The 20,347-nt window shown below is 57.1% G+C and overlaps 1 protein-coding gene across 5 annotated transcripts in view; it reads left to right on the top strand.

Annotated features, from left to right (window-relative positions):
* The first annotated feature begins 501 nt into the window (after positions 1–501).
* CACNA2D2 (calcium voltage-gated channel auxiliary subunit alpha2delta 2) overlaps positions 502–20,347 on the top strand; it is a 138,203-nt gene continuing 118,357 nt past the window's right edge. For 4 of the 5 annotated variants that reach the window (XM_061195396.1, XM_061195394.1, XM_061195395.1 and 1 more), the window contains exon 1: positions 502–911. In XM_061195396.1, coding sequence (XP_061051379.1) covers positions 697–911 — 215 coding nt within the window. In that variant the 5' untranslated portion in view covers positions 502–696. The remainder of the gene's footprint in view (positions 912–20,347) is intronic. The other variant, XM_061195397.1, reaches the window with a different exon arrangement.

Here is a 20,347-nt window from a genome sequence, read left to right as displayed (position 1 = left end):
ACTGTGCAACTGGACCTGTTCCCACCCAGGCTTTTTCTTTCTGTCAGAGCCTTGGGACCCAAGTTCCCCCAGACAGGACTCTTGAAGGTAGCTGGAGCCCCTGGGGGTATGAGTTCAGCTCCGTTGCCCTCTACAGTGGTCTCTGCTGAAGCCTGCCATTCCACCATTAAACTCGTGACTCCAGGCCTTAAGCCTGTTGAAGGTCGAGCCCCCAGCAGAGTCAATATGCGCCTGCCGGGGACTCTTCGCAGTCTGAGGCGTGGGGCAGGGCGCACATTGGAAATTCGGACCGCGGCTGGGGCTCAAGACGCGCGTGCCCCGGCTCGGTTCGGCCACGTGGGCCAGCAGGGCCGGCTCAGGGCGGCGCGGGGACGAGGGGCGCGCAGGCCGCGGCGGGCGCGTGGCCGCGGCGGGGGCGCGCGGGGGCGGACCGGCCGGGGAAGGGGGGAGGGAGGGAGCGGGGAGGGCGGCGCCGGCAGGTTGGCGGCGGCCGCTATTTGAGCGCTGGTCCGGGACCCGGCGCTCAGAGCGCTTCGAGCCAGCGCGGCGGAGAGGTCGCAGCACGCAGCCCGCAGAGGTGCTGCGGCTCGGTCAGCCCCGGAGGCCCCGCGCGAAGAAGGCGGAGGAGGAGGAGAGGCGATTGCCGCCTGCCGCCCGCGCCCCCTCTCCTCGCGGCGCCGCATCTTGAATGGAAACATGGCGGTGCCGGCTCGGACCTGCGGCGCCTCTCGGCCCGGCCCGGCGCGGACCGCGCTCCGCTGGCCCGACCGCGGCTCGCGGCCCGGCCTCAGCGCCCGGCGGCCGGCGGCCCGGCCCCCGCGCCCGCTGTCGCTGCTACTGCCGCCGCTGCTGCTGCTCCCGCTGCTCGCTGCCCCCGGCGCCTCTGCCTACAGCTTTCCTCAGCAGCACACGTAAGTGGCCTCGGCCGGCCGCGGGACCCCGGCCGAGCCCGGAGCCCCCCTCCGTCCCACAGCCCGCGCCCGGGCGGGGGCGCTGGGTCCCGCCGCCTGCTGCGCCCGGGGGCGGCGGCCCCAAGCCCAGAGGGCGGGCAGCCGGGGTCCCGGCGCTTCTGGCTGCGTCGCGAAACTTCCCCGCGGTGCCCCTTCTCCCTCCCATCCCCCAAACCGCACAGAGCGAGATCTTTGGGGGGTCCGAGCTTGCCAGCTGATTTCCTTGCCGCTGTCGGGTTGAGAGGGTAAACCTGGGGTTGGGTGAGGGGGCGGCTAGCGACCCCTAACCGGTGGAGTCAGAGCCCAGCGTCTGCCTCATGTTTCCTCCCGGGTAGGAACCCGGCGCTTTAGATCCAGAGGTGGGGGGCACCTCCACACTTGTTTTCATTGGCCTTTTCCTTTGAGGGGGAGGGCTGGATGCAGAGGATGCGAGCACCTTACTGTTTGGCCAGTGCCACAGAAGGGGTCAGTGTCCCCTGTACTTGCCCCCGTCACTAAACCTGGGGGAAGGGTCCCCTGGAGAGCCCAATTGGGAGGTGAAGGTGCCGAGGTGGAGGCAGAAGGTGAATGGCAGGGAGGACCCCCGCCTGCCCCTGCCAACAGGGTAATAGCATCTCCTGGCCCTGCCAGCTTCTGCTGGTTCTCCGTGGTCCTTCTGAGCCTTCTCTCCCTCCCCAGGAGCCTGGAAACTCAGGCATCCTGCTCTGGGTGAGCTTGGCCAGATGCGTCTGGGGCTGCAAATGGGTATTCAGTGCATGTGGCCTTTAGGACAGCAGCTGTTTCTATGGGCACCATGACCCAGCCTTATGTCAGTGCCCAGACACCCCTGTGGCTTTGGGGCACGGTGACCACCTTGCTGTCTGTTATTTGTCTCTCGGTCTGAGGAGCCACCTCTCCCTGGACTCCTGCACCAGTGACCACACAGGGGTTTTGGGAAATGAGTAGCCGGGCTGCTAGTGGCCAAGAGGAAGGGTCTGTCCTCAGGGAAATGGAAAGGCTGGCTCTGCGTCATTAGACCAGTTCTGCCCAAGGGTAGGGGCCCCTGGTTCTGCCTACTCCAGCTTGGAGGTTCTTCCAGATGAGGAAAAAACAAACTCAGGAAAGGCACTGCCTGAGTCTCTCTCCGTCTTGTCATCTCTCTCCTCAAACAGCCTGGCTGTGCTCAGGCGGGTGATCAGTAGGCAAATTACAGGTGCTACACGGATGTGTCCTCTGTCAGCTGTCTTGATTTTTCGTGTGTGTATGTGGGGTGTGTGCAGGGAGAAGAGAATCCTATGGAAGTTCAAGGCTTGTGGGTGCATTATTGTCTTTCATTTGCTGTGATGAAAATGGACTTAAGCCACAATGTTTAAAAAGAGCAAAAGCATTATTTTTTTGTTGTTCTTTTTTCCTCAAAGTCAAGACACAGTTATTTTTTTCCCTTGCCGTTTCGTAGCTCCTTGAGTGAGATTTAAGTAGACGTCTCTTTTCACCTCTTCCCACCTTGCTCCCTCTCCTTGCAACCTGCGCAGTGGGTCAGATGGCTGCCGGGCCTGCATGTTACATTTGTGATACCCTGACCAGAGAGGACACCTGTCCCTCTGTCCCCAGCCAGAAGATGGTGAGGCGGGTGTGATGGCAGTGGCACATTTTCAGCTGGACGCTCTTCTCTTGTCGATATAGTTGGAGCTAATTTCAGGGTTTGGGACACGTCTTGAAAACCGTAATTAGAGAATGAGAGTGGGGGTGGGGTGGGGGCTGTACAGCTCCGAGGGTCCAGGGGGAGGTGACTAATGGTGCGACGACACGCAGGGCTGGCGGTGACAGCCAGCGCCCTTCAGCTGCCCTGGTCCCGCGGATGCAAACGCCCATTGATCCTTGGAGGCAGGAAGGGGGAGGAATTGAGTGGGGGTCCCTACCCCACGTTCCCCCGCATGACCATGCTTAGTTGGAGTTGGGACTTTTCTTGAGCTGACATGAAAGGCTGAGGCTGCTGCCCTGGGGCTGCTCGGGGCCAGTGGCCTCCCTGAACTCTCCTGGGTTAGCATGGCCAGGCTAGGAAGGGACTTTGATACAGGTACAGGTGGCTTTCTGAGGTGGGCAGTGGGACCCTCAGCTTCATGGCACTAGGGTGACGACCCCTCAGTGGAGAGGGCCCTTGACGGGAAAGTCATTTCCTCGTTAGTGTCTGGCAGTGCGACAGGGCCCAGCTTTGCAAGCTGCTGAGTTTTAAGCAAGTGTGGGTTTAGGGTCCGGTGGCCATTATTTCTGTAATCGCTTTGGCAACATGGCTCTCTGCCCACCAGGCAAAGGAGACCCTTTGCCACCTCCTCCAGGTGGATGGAGGAGGGCAGAGGTGTTACTGCTGGAGGGAGGACAGACCTTTTGTTTGGGGGGGGGTGCCCTCTCACCCCACCTGGACCTGGATCAGGTTTTCAAACAAGGGGAGGCGACGTGTGCCCAGGCGCATGTGTGTGCATATGTGCACTCATGTGTCTGGGGTGAGGTAGGGGGAGATGGAGTCAGAGCACACACTCTCCGTTTTACCTCCTTCCTCCTGTTTCCTATTTGCTGCTGGCTGAGGGACAGCCCTCACTGCTTTGCCTCTCCTTGTGCCTTTTTCTTTTCTGTCAGTCGCCTTTTCCAATTCTGTCAGTCGCCTTCCCCCTCCCCTGCCCCCTTCTTTGGTCTCTCATCTCTTCTCCCATCCCCCTCCCCCCACTTCCTTGCCCATCCCTCTCATCTCTCTGTGTCCACCCGGCCCTGCCCACCTCTTCTGTCATCTCTATTGGACCTCTGTCCCCTGTTCTCCAGCATTCCTGGGTTTCTCTGTCCCCTGTTCTGTGGGGTCCTGCTGAGCTGCCTGGGTGGCTGCACCCTCTTAGCCCCACTCTTCCCCAGTGATGGTGCTGGCCAGTACCTCCCTTCCTCTGGGAGTGGGTAGGTGGGTGGGTGGGGAGCAGAAAGGAGCCCGAGGGGTCTGGGCCCCCAGCAGATTAATGACAGCCAGAGTACGTGCGCCTTTTCCTGAGTGTCCACGACAGGGCATGCGTCACTATAGCTATGGTTAATGGTGGGTGACGTGTGTCTGTCTGGGCCTCCAAGCCCGCGTCTTCACCTCCCTGTAGCTCTCCCTATTAGAGGGAGGCAACATCACGCATCTGGGTCCCCCATTTCGCCAACAACCTGCCAACAGCTTTTGCAGGAAGGAGGAGGGGGCTGAGGCTTTATGGCCTGCTGCTGCTACCACTGGCTCACATCCCTCCTAGCGTTGAGGATGGGGGCTGGGGGACCCTTGGCTGCTTTCCCTCTGCAGGACCCACCTTTACTGGGCCAACTATGTCAAGCTAGCCCCTGAGAAGGGAGTAGCCTGTTTTAAGACGAGCCCCCTCATAGTGTGCGGGTGAGTCTCCCTCCAGATTCTTTGTCACACTGGTGTCTCCAAGGAGAGACTGACTCACAAGTGGAGTGAGCACTTCTGCCCTCGGTGCCTCCTTCTCCCCTCGGTGCCTCCTTCTCCCCTCTGCCTGTGTGCAGGTTGTCCCTGCCAGCTCCTGGGAGGAGGCAGTTTGGGGACATGGTGGGTGTCAGGTGTGGGCCCTGCAGGCTCAAGCTTTGGTCTCCAGAGCTGACCCTCCCCATTGGGATGACCTTGCCTCTGTTTCCCCAAATAAGATAATAGAATCTGCTTAAGAGGCTGGTGGTGAGAATTAGTGGGAGAGGGTGTCACCTCAGGTGAGCAGGGAGGGTTCCATGGGTGGGAGTCATGGCAGCTGTTGATAACATTAACAAGCCCTGATGCTATAGCCTGATGGGCCCCCACCCACCAATCTTTTCACATTCCTCCCATGGACTGAGCGCCTTCCTATCCCTCTGCTTTGCTTATGCTGTCCCCTCATCACTGCGTGCTTTTCTCAGGGGTTTAGATCCTTCCTTCAGGGTCTCATACCCACACCTTCCAGAGGCCTCTGGGTTGTGCCACTAGCTCAGGCTGTACCCACCCGCAGGGATATCAGCTCCATGAGGACGAACACTGGGCCACCTCCCTCCCTCATTCCCTGAAGCCCAGCTTGACTATGGTGGGGGATGTCACCAGGCTAATGGTGGCCTCCCCTCACTGAGCTCAGGCCAGGCCCCTTATCCACATTACGTCCTCAGACCCCATGGTCATGCCCATCCCACAGATGGGGAGACTGAGACTCAGAAAGATGAAGGGACCTGCCCAAAGCCCCACAGCTACCAGGGGCAGGGCAGGGAGAGGACTAATCTGTCACACACTTAGCTGTCCTGCCAGGGGGCTGGGCACATCTGGGCAGGGGGCCAAGAAGTTGGGGTGGGGACTCAAAGCCTGGGTGTTTGGAAGAAAATGAAGAGGCTTAAGACATGTGAGGGACGCCTAGGCTCCCAACTGTAACCTTTCCTGCTCTGTCCCTCTGTCTTCTTCTGGGTCTCAGGCAACCCTGAGGAGGCCTTTCTTGGCCCATGGCCACCCTGCCAGCCCGGTGCTCATAGGCCCTGTGCCTACCTCCACCCCCTCCCACGTGTACACAGGCGATCATGGAGCCCCCCAGTCCAGGTTTTCCCCCTTTCCGAGGCTTCGAGTCATGTGCCGGGCATGCCTGCCGTGCAGGGGTGGGCAAGAGGGACTTCATCTTGAGACTCTGAGATGCCATCTCCCCCTCCAGATTCCAGTAGGACTCCAGAGAGAGAGGCCAGGGGCGTGGGGGTGGAGGCTGTTCATGGAAACCTGAGGCCGGGTCCTCTAGTCCCGTGGCAGGTTTTTCAAGCCCGAGGGGATTTCAGAGGGCTTGGACCTTATAGGTGCTGGGGTTTTCATGCTGTGTGGACAAGAGGGGTCTGGGAGGCTGGGGAACCAGGGTTCTATTTGCTAGGAAACTATTCGGGGGCAGCTGGGGGTTTGGGAGTCAAAGCAGGCCGGCATGTGGCGTGTGCCCTGCCTTGGAGGGTGGTGCTGTCTCTGGGTGGAGGGTGGTCTCTTTCTCCTCCCCCCACCCAGTTCCAACCTCGCTGGCTTCCAGATTCAATATCTGCCTCGGGAACAGGTGACCTCTGTCCTTATGTGAGGGCTCAGGGCCTCAGGCCTGGGGAGGGAGACCAAGGCCTAGGGTGCTCTAAAGGCGAGGGTGGGGGGCTTTCCCACCCCTGGCTGCATCCCTTCAGCCAACTGGGGAGCTTCTCTTAGTGTCAGGTTGTTTTTTTTTTCCTGGTGCCTACTGTCTAAACAAGAAGCTACAGAATCAATATTCGTATTCCCAGAGGGAGGTGTATGTGTGGTTTTTGCTTTTTTTCCTTTCACTTAGTCTCTTGTCCTGTATAACCTGAAGAGCCTCCTGAGCTGCCTGTGGCTAAGAGTTGCGGGGGAGTTGGCGGTGCAGGTGACCATGCGGATTGATATGCCCATGGGGGGCTTGCAAGGGACTCAGGGATGCTGTCACTTAGGTCCACGTAGGCAGGACCTGGGGCAGCACTCAGCCAAGCCCTGCCCTGCCACTGTGGGACTCAGGCCGTTGGTTTGGTGTCCCTGGCCCTGGTCCTGCTCACGGACCACCTAGTTCCCCTCCCACCTCACCTGGGCCCCCTCCTTCTGGGGCTAGTCCAGCCTGCTGGGCCCCTGACCACTGCTGGTTCTGATGACTGAGCCTGTGAGGGATCTGGCCTTACAGAGCAGGAAACCCTGTCTAGCTGGGATTACATGGTGGGAAATCTTCACATGGGGGACCTGAGGGTCCCCACCTTGGGTTGGCCTGGTCCTGGAGGACCTCTGTCAAAGGCACTCCCAACCCAATCCTTTCAGCTGGTAGCTTGCATGGTGGTGACCTTGGACAGTCTCCTCTACTCTCTGGGCCTCAGTTTCCTCTCTTCCAGGCCCTTCTGACTCTGACATTGCAGTCCCCTAAGAAGACAGGTCCAAGGTCTTCCTGTTCCTCTCCACGCTTTGCTCTAGCTGTGGGGTGAGACCTGACCCCAGCCCAGCTGAGCCCCATCTCCCCCAGTGTGAGGAGCCTGCACCTCCCATACTGGCCTCTGGCCACACCTTAGGTGTCTCAAAGCTGCTTCTCAGAGTGACCCACTTTGAGCTCTGATCAGCCTAATTGTTTAGCAGAGAGGGAGGGGCACGGGAAGTCTTTCCTGCTGATTATTAACCATCTCTCCCTACCTTGGAAATGACTCATTAAACAAAGGGGAAAGGAGTGGGTAAAAAGGGGGAGAAGTCACCCCCTCTGCCCCTCTTTCCCGCTCCCCTTAGACCCTGGGCCCCTTGTTCCCGCCTTGGTGCCTTCCTTCCCTGCTGGACAAATCTTTCTGAATGAGTCCCCTGTTGACACACACTGAGACTCTGCCACGCCTCTCACCAGCTGTGTGACCTTGGGAACTTCCTCAGCCTCTCTGGGTCTTGGGGCCTTATCTGTAAAACAGGGTTCCCTTGATCACACTGCCTCATTGGGTTGGGATGTGAAAGGTCATGAGGGATGCATGACAAGGGCGTGTGGATTCTGACTGGATCTATGAGGGTTCTCAGTCCAGCTGGGCCCGTACTCTGAGTGCCAGGCACCTGTCCCATTGCCCATAGCGCCTACCACCCAGCCAGGCCCTACAGGAACCTGAGACTCCATTGTGGTTTCTGGGTCCTTCCTCCTGTGCTTGGTCCTTGCCTTGGCCTGTGTGCACATGTAAGCTTGTGTGTGGAAGTGTCTATATGTCTGTGCTCTTATATGTGTTTGTGCACATGTGTTGGATATGTTCACGTTGTGTGCACACTTGTGAGAGTGTCCATTTGTATATGAAGATGTGCTTATGTGAATGCATGTGAATGTATGTGCCCGTGTGTGTGGGTGTGCTTCATGTATATGTGCAGGTTGTGTGTACATGCATGTGCATGTGTATACACAGGTGTTGGTATATGCATATGTGTGTGCCTATGAATGCGAATGTGGGTGTGTGCTTGTGTGTGGGTGTGCATATGTATGTGTGGGCATATGTACGGTTTATCTCTGCACCCAGAATGCGCTCCCAGTGCCCACCTTCTGAGCCCGCCTTTGAGGTTAATGCCAGGGCTCAGCTGGGCAAATGCTGACAGTGGGAAATAAAGCCACCTGTTTGTTAGGACCAGTGTTTCACAAACTTTTATGTCAAGAACAGCCTGAGTTAAGGCTGAGCTGGGAAGTTTGATCATCTACCAACTGGCTCGATGACTGTTTGCAAAGGAAACACACAGAGGCTGCATCCTTGTAATTCAAATTTTTGCAAATCGAATGGTATTTAGATACGCCAGAGAACTTGGGACTCTGCGAAGCTTGGTGAGTCCTTTGTGAAACAAAGCATCTTTGCTAACAGCCCTTCCCATGTGGAATCTGGAGGGTGGGCGTGGAGTTCTGGGCTTAGGCCCAGTGGAAACCCTTGCTGTGTGACCTTGGCCTGGCGTTTTTCTCTCTTGGAGTGGGTGCTTCTCACTTGCACACTCAAGGGAGGGAGACTGGCATCCCTTGAAGCATCTGCTGTAGGTTTGGTGTTCTTGCTCCTAGCAAGACATTTGTACAGTCAGCTGCAGGCATAATTTGGGTATAAAAGCTTCAGCTTGATGATGCCCTCATGTTCCTCTATTTGGGATGCCTCCAGCAAAGCTCTTCCTTTCAAGGATGAATTTTTGCCTACTGGGTCTTCATAAACAAGGCTGTCTGAGTGCCCTGTGCTGGGTGCTGGCCCTTGGCTCTGTGGGCCCTGAGATGATGGGTTCTGATGTCTGAGAGAACTGCAAGTTTTGCTTTCCCGGCATTCTCAGGGCCTGTGTGTTGTCAGTGCTAGGATGGCCCAGCATCCTAGGTATCTCGGGAGGGGACTTCTGCAAAGGGCTTGGGCACCTACAGGGCTTGTGAGGGTCCCTATGGGGGCAGGGAGCCTGAGTGCGACCATCTCCTTGGGCAATAATGGGCCTTGCCTGGGTCCCTGATTTGGGAAGGAATATCCCAGCCACAGAAGCCCCTGGGGACCTAGATACCTCCGTTGTACAGACAGGGAAATTGATGTCTGAGTGGCGGGAAGGAGCCTTCAGGCCCCACATTTCTGCTGGCTACATACATCCTGCGGGCAGGGCCCAGTCCCCCACCCAGGGCTCAGTACAGGCTGCTCAAAGGGTGCTCCCCATTCAGCCATCCTTGCACTATGATGTACAACTGATTATCTTAAATAAAAACATTCTTGCCATGAGATGCGGGAGTGATTTGAGGCCTCCTTTGGCAAACCCTGCAGAGCAAGGTGCCTGTGGTGTGGGCCCCCAGCTTCTGGTGTTTCTCTGGGGCAGACCTTGGTGCCCTTTGCCGTTTTAGAGTCAGTGAGGCTTTCAGGGTACCCATGGAAAGGACAGCTTTGTCGCCGGGTGGGCACGAATGGGTTGGAATGTTCCTCAGATGGGTAGAGGCCCCTGCTATGCTGCGAGTTTCCAGCCTGACATGGCTGACGTGGCATTTTAGCCTTGATAACTTCTCTGCTCAGACTATGTTCTCCTCCCTCTGGCGCTGCCTGAAATGCTACATTTGAAGCCTTAAAGGTCAGGCCTGGTGCTGCCACCGGTTCCAACAAACAAACAACAAAACAACCCACCTCAGCCCTGCCCCCACAACTTCATTTATTAGAAAAGAGAAATGAGCTGGCAGAACAGGCCTCTGCACTGAGGGCTCTCACAGACGGACGTTTCTCCTTTCTCCCTGTGAGCTGAGGCTAGGGTGGACATGGTGAGAACCTAGGAGTCTTCCCTTCCTTTCCTGGACCTGCCAGGCATGCTGCAGTATCTCTCATTGAGGTTAAGCTATGACCTTGCACCCCAGAAGCCTGCCATGGGCAGAGCCCCACTTCTCACCTAGCATTTGAGGGCCCTCCTGGGCTGGCTCTGGTCTCTGGCCACTAGCTCTGTGACTAGACTCCAGCCAGGCCAAGCCACTTGCAGGTCCTGGTAGGAGCTCTGGCCTCTCCACCTTCTGGCTGTGTCCCTATACCAGGCTGGCCTGCTCAGCCTGAGTACTGGGCCAAGAAGCCTTCTAGATCATTGCCCTCCTCTGGCTCCCTACCCCTTGTGGGCCTCTCCTATCACCCTGTGCCTCTCCCGCAGCTCTGTGCCCAGTTCGTAGAGGCCTTTCCAGGAGTAGGCATTGAGCTGACTACTAATCCTTCAAAAACTGAGTCCAAGGAATGGCTGCAAGAAAAAGAGGCTGCTTCTGTGCACCCCTTGGAAATCCCAGCACATTAATTTTTTTCATCATGGTTAGGCCCTCTGGCAGGGAGCTCAGAGGTGGGTATGTATAGGCTGTCATTGAGGACCAAGCCTTCACCTGCACTCTGCCTGGCTGGCCTTACTTTTGGTGTGGCTGTCTATCCTTGACTGACTTCCTTCATGGCAACAAGATGGCTGCCACAGCTCCAGGCATCACATGTACCAGACGTTAGGAGTAAAAGAAGAGATGTTTCCTCTGGGTTCCTCTTAAAAGGAGGCTAGGAAACCTCACCCAGAAGCCCCTAGCCAATTTCCCCTCACACCTCATTGGCTAGCACTGGGTCACATGTCTACTCTAAACCAATCACTGGCAATCAGGAGGATGCATTGTGATTGGCTCAGGCTAATCAGGATTTACCCTTGAGCTAAGGATGGGGTCACCTTGGGACTGGAGGCGGGAGAGATTCTTGCAGACTTGGGTTTTGTTAGCAAGAAGAGGGGGAGTGATGGAGAATGGGGAGGCAGGATGTGCTTCAGGGTCAGACAAGAGGCCTGACAAGAGGAGGAAGGTGGGAGGGGAAGGAAAGGGAGAGTGTCCATGTTCAAGGAAACATTTGTAAAGGAAGTAATTTTAACTACATCATCAATCACTGTGATCTGAGCCTCGGGTGCTATATTTCACATATGCTATCCAATGAGATCAGTCCATTTTTATTCCCATTTCACAGATAAGAAAAATTGAGGTTCAGCAGGGCTAAGTGATGCTGAAATCACACAGATGGTGAGTGGTGAAGGCAGGATTCACAACCCAGCGCTTGGGTCTGAGCATTCAGCCACTGCTGTACATAGCCCTTCTGCAGTTCACCTCCTCCAGAGAGGCCCCTGACCACAGGACCCTCAGGGTACCCCACCCTCCTATATTCTTCCATCACATCTGTCCCTCTACCCTTCTTGTCTCAATTTCTTACTACTCCACCCTAGCCCTGGCCCGTCTCCAGCTTACTGTGGGAGTCTGGGCAAGCCACCTGCTCTCCTCCTCCATCCTCAGTGTCTTCATCATACCCAGGACCCTCTAGAGTGATGGATTCTTCTGCAGCTGATGGCGATGCTCCCCTGCCACCCCGTCTGCATAGCTGCCATCTCTGTCCTGCCCTGTAAGCTGGTGCTAAGGAGACCATGGCCAAGGGGGCTGCTTCTGATCAGCATGGTGGTGGGCACAGGAGGGGATCTCTGCCCTCAGGACCGGCAGCACCAGGGCAGCAGCCATCTCCTTCCATGGGGGCTTAACAAGCACCTATTATGAACTGAGGGTTGAGTAAGCAGGGGAGAGGTTGGGTGGGCTGCAAAGGGCCCTGCCAGTCCCAAGCAGGACCCTGCCTATGGTCTGGCTGACCTCTGCCTGTCCCTTAGTGCTTGACTGGGAGTCACTGTTCCCTGAAGCCTCCCCTGACTTCCCTATGTGGGACAGGGGCTTCCTAGGCCCCCTGAAGTCACTCCTATTCTTGTCCTGCAGTAGACCTGCCGCCTCCCCTTCCAGACTGTGTGCCTGGAGGGTGGGCAGGGGTCACGACCACCTGTCCTTGGCTTGAGCTCTAGGCTAGCGCACACCAAGTGCTCAAAAAATGTTTGCTGAACAGAGAGTCAGCACAGGTGTCTACAGGCCAAGCTGGTTACGTCTCTGGAAGCTGGAACAGCTTTTACATGTTCTGGGACAGGGTCCCACATGGCCCTGGCTTTGCTGGTGCGACAGAACAAAGGCCACCCCACATACCTTCCTGCGGCTCTCTTACAAGGGATGCCCCAGCCAAGAGGCTGCCTCCAAGGGCTGCTCGGGGGAGAGAGATGAAGGTGGGGTCCAGGGCCCCATGGGCTATGTTATTTAATTTGGTGGGGCAGGGCCTGGGCATCAGCATATTTCCAGAGCCACTTAGGTGAGCCAAGGTGGAAAGCCAAGGCCATAGAGGATAGGAAGGTAAACATAGGACCCCTCCCCCTGCCCTGCTCTGCCAGCAAGGAGAACTGAGGCTTCCAGGGAAAGGGGGTGGGGACCAGTGTACTGGTTCTAGGGAGTATTCTGGCCATTGTACCTGTTGGGGGGCAGCTGTTCATAGATGCCTGTACATGTGGCCAGTGGCCAGAGTCTGCAGCCTGTTCCAGGGAGATTGCCAGGCCTCCTCAGCTGGCTGCCCTACTCCTTCCCAACTGCCCCTCTGTGTTGACACTTGCTCATGCCTCATCTACACTGCTGATTGGTCCACGGCCCTCCCATGTTTCAGGACCTGCCTCCTGACGGCCCCTGCCCCACCTGAGTCTCCTCTCCAAACCTTAGCTGTGTGCCAGGGCTGCTCTCGGGGAGCTCACAGTCCATGGGAGAGATCGTCAGCAAGGAAGAAATGGAAGTGAGGCCAAATAAATAATAACCACACATGACTGGTGTTCTAGGCAGCATCCAAGTGGTGATGAGACGCAGCCCCTACTCCAGACTGAATTCTGACAGGCCCTCTCAGGGTCCCCAGCCATTCCTAAGGCCTTGGGCCTCCCCTGGTCAGGGCTGTGGGGGCCCGGGGAGAGCATCAGGACCCATCTTCCTCTGAGAGTAAGCCGCTGACAGGGGGACAAGGATAAGGGGCAGGTGTGGGGTGGGGGAGAGGCTTGCCTACATGGATCCAGCCCCAGTTCCCGAAGCTCCAGGCAGGCCCCATCCCTCTCCTGCTGACGTGCTCCCTGAGGCTGCTGCACCCCTGCACAGTGCCTCCTAACACCTGAGGTGCTTTGGGCTGCCCACAGCCCATGACTGGGGCCCCACCTGCCTGGTGCCCTGCAGCCCCACATTTCCCGGCACCGAGTGGCTGGGGAGGGGTGGTGGGGAACAATCCCAGAGGACATTAAGCCGAGTGATTTACATGGTTCCCGAGCCAGCGCTGGGGGAAATATATTTCACAGGTGGTTTCCAGACTGGTGGCGTATGGAGGAGGCCATGACTCTAAAATGGAGAAGGATGGGGACATCATGGGGCCGTCTAGAGGGACCCAGAGCCGTGGGCTTTGGTGGCCTCACTGCGCCGTCCGCGTGCTGCTTGCTAGAAAGCATGGTCCAGGGTACAGGGGTTGAGGAGGGGAGGAGCTGGAGCCCCATATGTGACCATGAGTCATTTTGTCCCTCAGTTTTCTAACCTTTAAAATGGGATCATAGGGCTTCCCTGGTGGCGCAGTGGTTAAGAATCCACCTGCCAATGCAGGGGACACGGGTTCGATCCCTGGTCTGAGAAGATCCCACATGCTGCGGAGCAGCTAAGCCCGTGCGCCACAACTACTGAGCCTGCGCTCTAGGGCCCGTGAGCCACAACTCCTGAGTCCGCGTGCCACAACTACTGAAGCCTGCACTCCTAGAGCCCCTGCTCCGCAACAAGAGAAGCCACCTCAATGAGAAGCCCATGCACTGCAATGAAGAGTAGCCCCTGCACACAGCAACAAAGACCCAACGCAGCCAAAAATAAATAAATAAAATTAAATAGAAGTTAAAAAAAAAAAAAGGACTCTAAAACGGGATCATATTTCCTATATTTTATGATTGTGAACATAGAGCGAATCAAATGCCAGGGCAGGGGTGGCCCGCAGGTCAGTGCGAGGGGGACGCATGGCTATGGGACAGCGCATGGATTTGGTCCTACCTGAGGCTTCCAGTCAGTGCCTCCCCCACTGTGGGCACATTTGTTCCCTCCACAGACACTCACCACAGCCTGCCATTCATTCATTCTCTCCACACTCATGAGCATCTGCCATGTGCCAGGCACTGATGGGACAGGCAGACAACAGTCTGGGGAGGTGATATAGACAGAGGATATGTTATGTTGGAAGGTGACAAATGCCATGGAGAAGGGACAGGATGAATTTGGGGGAGGGTTTAACTAGAGGAGGCAGGTCAGAGTGGGCCTCACTAAAACATTTGAGCAAAACCTGGAAGGAGGGGAGGGTGGGAGCCACATGGGTATCTGGGAGAAGAGTGTTCCAAGCAGAGGAACGGCCAACACAAAGGCCCTGAGGTGGGATGTGGTTAGAGCAGGAGGAAAAGGGAAGAGTGGGAGGAGAGGAGGTCAGAGGGCAGCAGGGACCAGGACAGCCTGGGCCATTAAATTAGCATGACTTTGAAGTGGGGGCCCCCAGAGAGAGGTGTGAACAGAGGAGCACCAGGGTGGTGGCCGTGGTGGTGGTGAGACCTGCTGATGGTCTGGGTGTGAGAAAGGGAAAGGGGTCTCAGGAGACCCCAGGGGTTTGGCTTGAGCATCTGGAAGGACAGAGTTTTCACCAGGTAAGCTGGAGGAGGCTGGGGAAGAGTCAGTCCAGGGGACCATCAGGTATTGGACACATTGAATTTGAGATGCAGACTAGGGCGTCCAAGTGGAGATGTGTCAGAGCTGGATGTATGCCTCTGGAGAGGGCCAGGCGGAGCTGTGCCTGCCCAGGCTGGGTGCCGAGGACTGAGCAGAGAGCCCTGCTCTTTGAACCCTTAGTTTACCAGCCACTGACTGTGCCCTCTCTCCTCATCTCCCCAATGTCAGAAGCTCACTGTCCTTCACCATCCATCACATGGAGGCGCTCACCATGTCCTTGAGGATGGAGCGCTGCAGGCCTCAGTGTGGGAGCAGCCTGCTTATGCCCATAGTCAGTCTGAGGGTGTTCATAGGGCATCACCGTGTGCAGAGCTCACTGCTGAGCCTTCCTTGCACCTGCTGTACCCTCTGTCTGAACTGCCCTGCTGCTCTGCAGTGCCACCTTTACCTGGCCAGACCCCTAGGCTGGGTCAGGCCCCTTGCCGTGCATCCCACCCCCTCAAGGCTCGCCGGACTCCTCCTCCCTCCACTTACTGAGTCTGGATCAGATCAGCTGTCTGCTCTGGTTGAATTCCAAGCTTCCGAGGGCAGGCCTGCATCTGCCCTGCTCACCACTGTGTCCCTTGGAGACATGGTGCCTAGCTTGGAGCCTGGCTCAGTAACTATATGAATGAATGAATGAATGAATGAATGGGGAGTGAGGGAGCTAGTAGGGAATCTATAGAAGGTTGGCAACATCTGCAGAGTATTTTGTCTGTGATAAGCCCTACTGGGTTTGGCCAACCTGCTACTCTTCAAGCCATCTCTTAGGACAACACAGGCTCACCAGGCAGTGGCTCCTTTTGTCCTGGCCACCAACCTGGGACTTCTCAGAAGGGGTGGGGCCGCTGGGATGGCACCTGAAGGTGCCTCCTTATTGCAGCTCACAGAGGGGATTTGCATTGCTAAAGGATTCACCATAGAGCATGAAGAGTCAAGGTGGTCCGAGCACTCACATTTGATTTACATGCAGTTTGGCTTGCGCTGAGAAGCCCGGAGCTCACTAGTGAGGAGCAAATCCCAGAGGAAGTGGGCATCTCCCCCACGTCATGGGAGGGATTTGAGGGAGCTTGGGCTCTGCACTGCTGAGACATTCCTACAGCAGGGTAGCTCTGGTGGGGTAAAAGGAAGGACTCTGACTGCGCCCAGCTTTGGCTTGCTTGGGGAGACAGTGAGGGCCCTGATTTGGAGTAGATCCCTTCGCAAAGGTGGAAAAGGTCATAAATGAGGGGTGGCCCTTACCCGCACCCTATTTCCTAAATCTTGGCCATTGAAGTCCTCTTTGGGATTAAGGAGGCCTAATTGCCTAGGGAACAGAGCCTGGGCTCTGGAGCCATCCTTTGCTGGGTTCAAATTCTGGTTGAGCACAGACTGGCTGTGTGGCCTTGAGTACATTGCTTCACCGCCTAGGCCTCCGTCTTCATCCACGAAGTGGGCCTGAATCAGTTAGCACCTAGCCAAGGGTGCTGTGTGACTTCAGTGGGCTCACACACACAGCACCCAGCACACAACGGGTACTCTGAATCATCTGTTCCTTTCCTTGGTGCTCTGCTACCTGCTGAAGTTGGAAGCCCTTTCCCTGCCCTGCCCTCCAGCCTCCCTCCCACTGCAGAGGGGGTTGGACAGGGCAGGTACCAGTCTGGTGATGGGAGGATGTTCAGGGAAATCTATCCCCAAGCATTTCCAGAAGACTCTTCTTTGCCGTCCTGCAAACTAAGTTTTGCAGGAAGCTTGATGATGGGACCAGAGTGCAGCTCCAACCTAAGGCAAGGGTTGGTAAAGTGGAGTAAGGACTGTGGGTTTGGGGGGAGGGGTGGAGAGAAATCCTGGAAGACTTTCCGGCAGAGGTGACTTGGCCAGGTAAGGGAGGACAAGGCCAGAGAACAAAGCTTGCCCTGATGGGTTGAGTTCTTTTCTGGTCTTTGCTTCACCTCTCCTCTGCACCCAGGGTGTCCTCTGGGACACTGCCAGCTTCCCTGGGGGATCTCTGCCCTGAGGAGAAATAAAGGATCCCTAGAGAGGTTTCTGTCCTCCTCACGGCAGGAGGCCATGTCGAGGACACACATGGAGGACGGCTATTTGTGGCTCAGAGAGGATTTGACTCATGCTGGGGAGTGGGGAGGATGTACAGGAGGGGAGGTGGGGATGTGTGAATCATAGAATCTGGCTGGAGTGGTTGGTGACACATGGACAGGGCCTATCTTGCCACCTCCAATCAGGCTTCAGTTACTGGCGTGGGACAAGAACAGGCAGCTGGAACCCCTGGGTTCCTCCTTGACTCTCCTGGTGACCTCCACAGGTGCCTCAACCCTGCTGTGCACCTCCTGAGAACAGGCTTGGGTGTGGCTCTCCCATCACAGCACCTGGCTGGGCACAGGGGCTGTGTCAACATATCTACCCCTGCCTCCAAGAACCAGCCTCATTGAACCTCAGTTTACCAGTTTGTTAAGTGGGCCTAGGCAGGGGTTACTTTTGCATTGTACCTGACTACCTGGGGAACATGCTGGGGAGAGAAGGAGGCTCTGCAGACCCCCAAATGTCCATGATCTGTGTCAGTGACTGAGGCAGGTGGTTCCAGGCCTGGGGAGCAGATGGTGGATCCTGGGCAGAGTGACTGTCTGTTCCATACCCTGTCCCTGGCCTGGACTTTTTGCTTTTCTCTGGGGAGGCCTTAACTAGTTCATGCGCTCCTCTTGCTCATTGCTAAGTCCCAGGTCTAGATTGCTGGAAAATTCACAAACAATGACACCTGGGTGTTGGTACCTTGGGAACCCATGGTCCTCGGCCCCCTGGGGAGCGGAGGTAGATGATTCTGCTGTCCTTGCAGTTTGAAAACCACCAACTCCGTCAGTCCACAGATGGGAAACCGAGGCACAGAGAGGGGAGTGGGTGAGTCTGCACTGAACCAGAATCCCAGTGTCCAGAATCCCAGATGGGACGGGGTGGGTAGAGGTACTGGGCTATCTGAGATGGGGACAGGGTGAAAGGGATGGGGGGAGGACAGCCTGGGTCTGGGCCATTCTGTGCCTGCACTTTCCTTGCTTCCTGGAAGAAGTGGCTGCTCCAGCACCCGGCCCTCCTGCGAGAGCCATGAATTATGCACGGAAGCCACAGGCCTGGGCAGGCCCATCATAAATGAGCTTAAATAATTCATACGGAGAGGAGCCGGGAAAAGTGGCTGTCCCTGGGGCAGCCACTGCACTTCCAGCCCCTCCACAGGCTGCCACTGCACACCCCACCCGCCTGCTCCTGTGGCCGGCAGCATGCGGGCTGGGCAGGACGGCGGGGAGGTCAGGCCCCTCGGGGAGGTGCGCTTGCTCAGCCAAGTGCCTGTTCCTCCAGACTGGAGAGCAGGAGCCTCCGCCCTCAGGGCTCACAGCCCAGGAGGGCAGTAACCCCAGGAGGGCACCTGAGATCAGTTGCTGCTGGGAGGGTACAACTTAAAATGGGGGGCAAGGTGGACTTCACTGAAGGAGGTGAGAGGGGAGCCCTGAGGACTTCTGAGGAGAGAGTGATCCAGGCATAGGGAACAGCATGTACAGAGGCTGTGCAGGGAGTGCAGGAGTGTATTCAAGCCACAACGAGGAGGCCAGTGTGGCCTGAGGAGCGAGGTCAAGGGGGCCATTGAGAGTATGGCCCCTGGATGGGCTTTGTCTTTCTTCTAGCGCCATGGAGCCGTGGCCTGGTGTGGAGAGAGGAGGGACACTGTTCCAACAGGGTGCTCTGGCTGCGAGTGGAGGTGAACGGCCCGGGGGAGGGGGTGCAAGATCAGAAGCTGAAGACCAGTGAACTGGTGACTGCACTTGTCCTGGAGAGAGATGATGGCGGCCCAGGCCAGGCTGGGGGCCAGGGAGGTGGAGGGCAGTGGGCAGACTGTGAAGGTGGAGCCAACAGGACTTGCTGAGAGATTGGATGTGGGTGCGAGAGAAAGCAGGTTGCAGGTTACCCTGAGGCTTCGGGCCTGAACCAAGGAGTTGGCATCAGCTGAGCCAGGGGAGGCAGGGGGTGCAGAGAAAAGGGAGGAGGGGATCCAGAGGGAGGTCAGTGTCTGGGTTTTGGACACATTCAGTTTGAGAGACCTGTTAGGCATCCAAGTGGACATGCCATGCCGCAGCCGGGCATTTAAGACTGGTGTCTGAAGAGAGGTGTGTATCATCCTGACTGGTGTTCATTAGCTGTGTGACCTTGGGCTCATCACTCAATTGCTGTGTGCCTCAGTTTTCCCTCTGAGGACTGGGGATGATCTGACTGCTGTGAAGATAATTAAGGCAGTGCACTGAGAGCCCTGGCCTCACTGGTGCAGACCCAGTGAGGCAGGCAGGAAGGCCCCAGTCAGACCCCTTGGGAAACAAATCCCCGCATGGCCTGTGGAGGCCCCAGCCCACCCCTCCTTGAGCAGAGAGGGAAACTGAGACCTGGAGAGTCCAAACCACAGAGCTGGGTATGGACCACAGAGCAGGACCTGGTACACAGCAGGGGCTGGAGGAGATTCGGCCCCAAGGCCCATCCCCACCCTGGCCGAGCCCTCCAGCCTGGGTCTGGGCCTCAGTCCCCTGCTCTCCTGCAGAACGGTGTTTTCCTTCCTGCTGCACACCTCCTTTGTCTCCCCGGCTGCCTGGTGCCTTCTCTAGCCCCTCTCCTGGTTCTGCAGGGGCTGCTGGGCAGAACTCATTCCCGTGGAAGCTGGAGCAGTGCCCCTATGGGCTTCTCCTGCTGCTGGAAACCCCAGACCAGGCCTGGTGAGGAGGGGCCTGCTGAGGGACTGCTCGGGAACCTTGTGGCTCTGGGTGTGACAATCTTGACACAGTACTGTGTTGCTGCCGTTCACTTTCTAGATGAGTTACCTGAGGCCCAGACAGAGGAAAGGATGTTACCAAGGTCACACAGCTAACCATGGCAGAAACAGAAATCAGACTCAGGTGGCCCTTCCATGCTGTCCTCCTCATCTCCCCTGGGAAACCTCCTTCCCCTTCTCAGCCTGCATGTCCCTGGCTTGCCCCAGTCCTTGTGTGCTTCCCTGACTGCTGGTGCCCCTGTGGGCCCTCAGTCCTGCACTGATGGTGGGGAGTGAGGCAGAGTGCTGTAGCTATTTGCTGTGTGAGCCTGGGACACTCTCCATCCCTCTCTGGGCCAAGTGGACTGCCCGGCTCCCTAGCCCTGAACTGCTCCCTTTTTCCAGGCCTTCTCCCCTCCCCCCATCAGGCTACTGGGAGTAAATACTGGGCTGGACCTGGCGCCCTAATTAAAGTGATGACTGTTCACTGTTAGTCTAAGCGGGGAGGCACAGGCTTGCTGCCTCCCAGCCAAGAGCCCACTGGAAGGGAAGGCTTCCCCCCGCCCCCCGCCCCCGACAAAGAAAGGGAAGGGACAGCCCCATAATTAATAACCTCATTAACGAGCAGTATTTGGGCAGGGTCCCAAGACACACATAGTCGAGGCCGATGGATTTGGACTAATTTGAGCTTCAGCAGCACCAGCCCCTCCCTAGCACCAGGGGATCTCTGAGGATCCCTTGTGATAAGTGGGCTACCTTCGTCCCTGTGTGCATGGGTTGGGTGGGGGTGGGGATGGTGCTCCTGGGGTCCCCATGTTACTCACACTAGGAGCCCCTTAAGCAGAATCACAAATCCACTGAAGGTGAGCCTGTCCCTTTGAGTCCTGCATCTCAGTTTCCCTGCTTGTAAAGTGGTGGGTGGCTAACTGGGGAGCCTTATTCCACGTGAATTGGCTGAGCCAACATGCTCCCCTCTCCCCAGGCCTCTGTGCATCCCCCACCCCACTGTGGTTTGTGCAGTGCCAGGCCAGTGCTGACTGGTCTCCACG

This window comes from Eubalaena glacialis, chromosome 7, assembly GCF_028564815.1.
Source record: "Eubalaena glacialis isolate mEubGla1 chromosome 7, mEubGla1.1.hap2.+ XY, whole genome shotgun sequence".
Taxonomy (NCBI): Eukaryota; Metazoa; Chordata; class Mammalia; order Artiodactyla; family Balaenidae; genus Eubalaena; species Eubalaena glacialis.
Note: the sequence above shows the minus strand (reverse complement) of the source record. Positions and strands in the feature narration are given on the sequence as shown.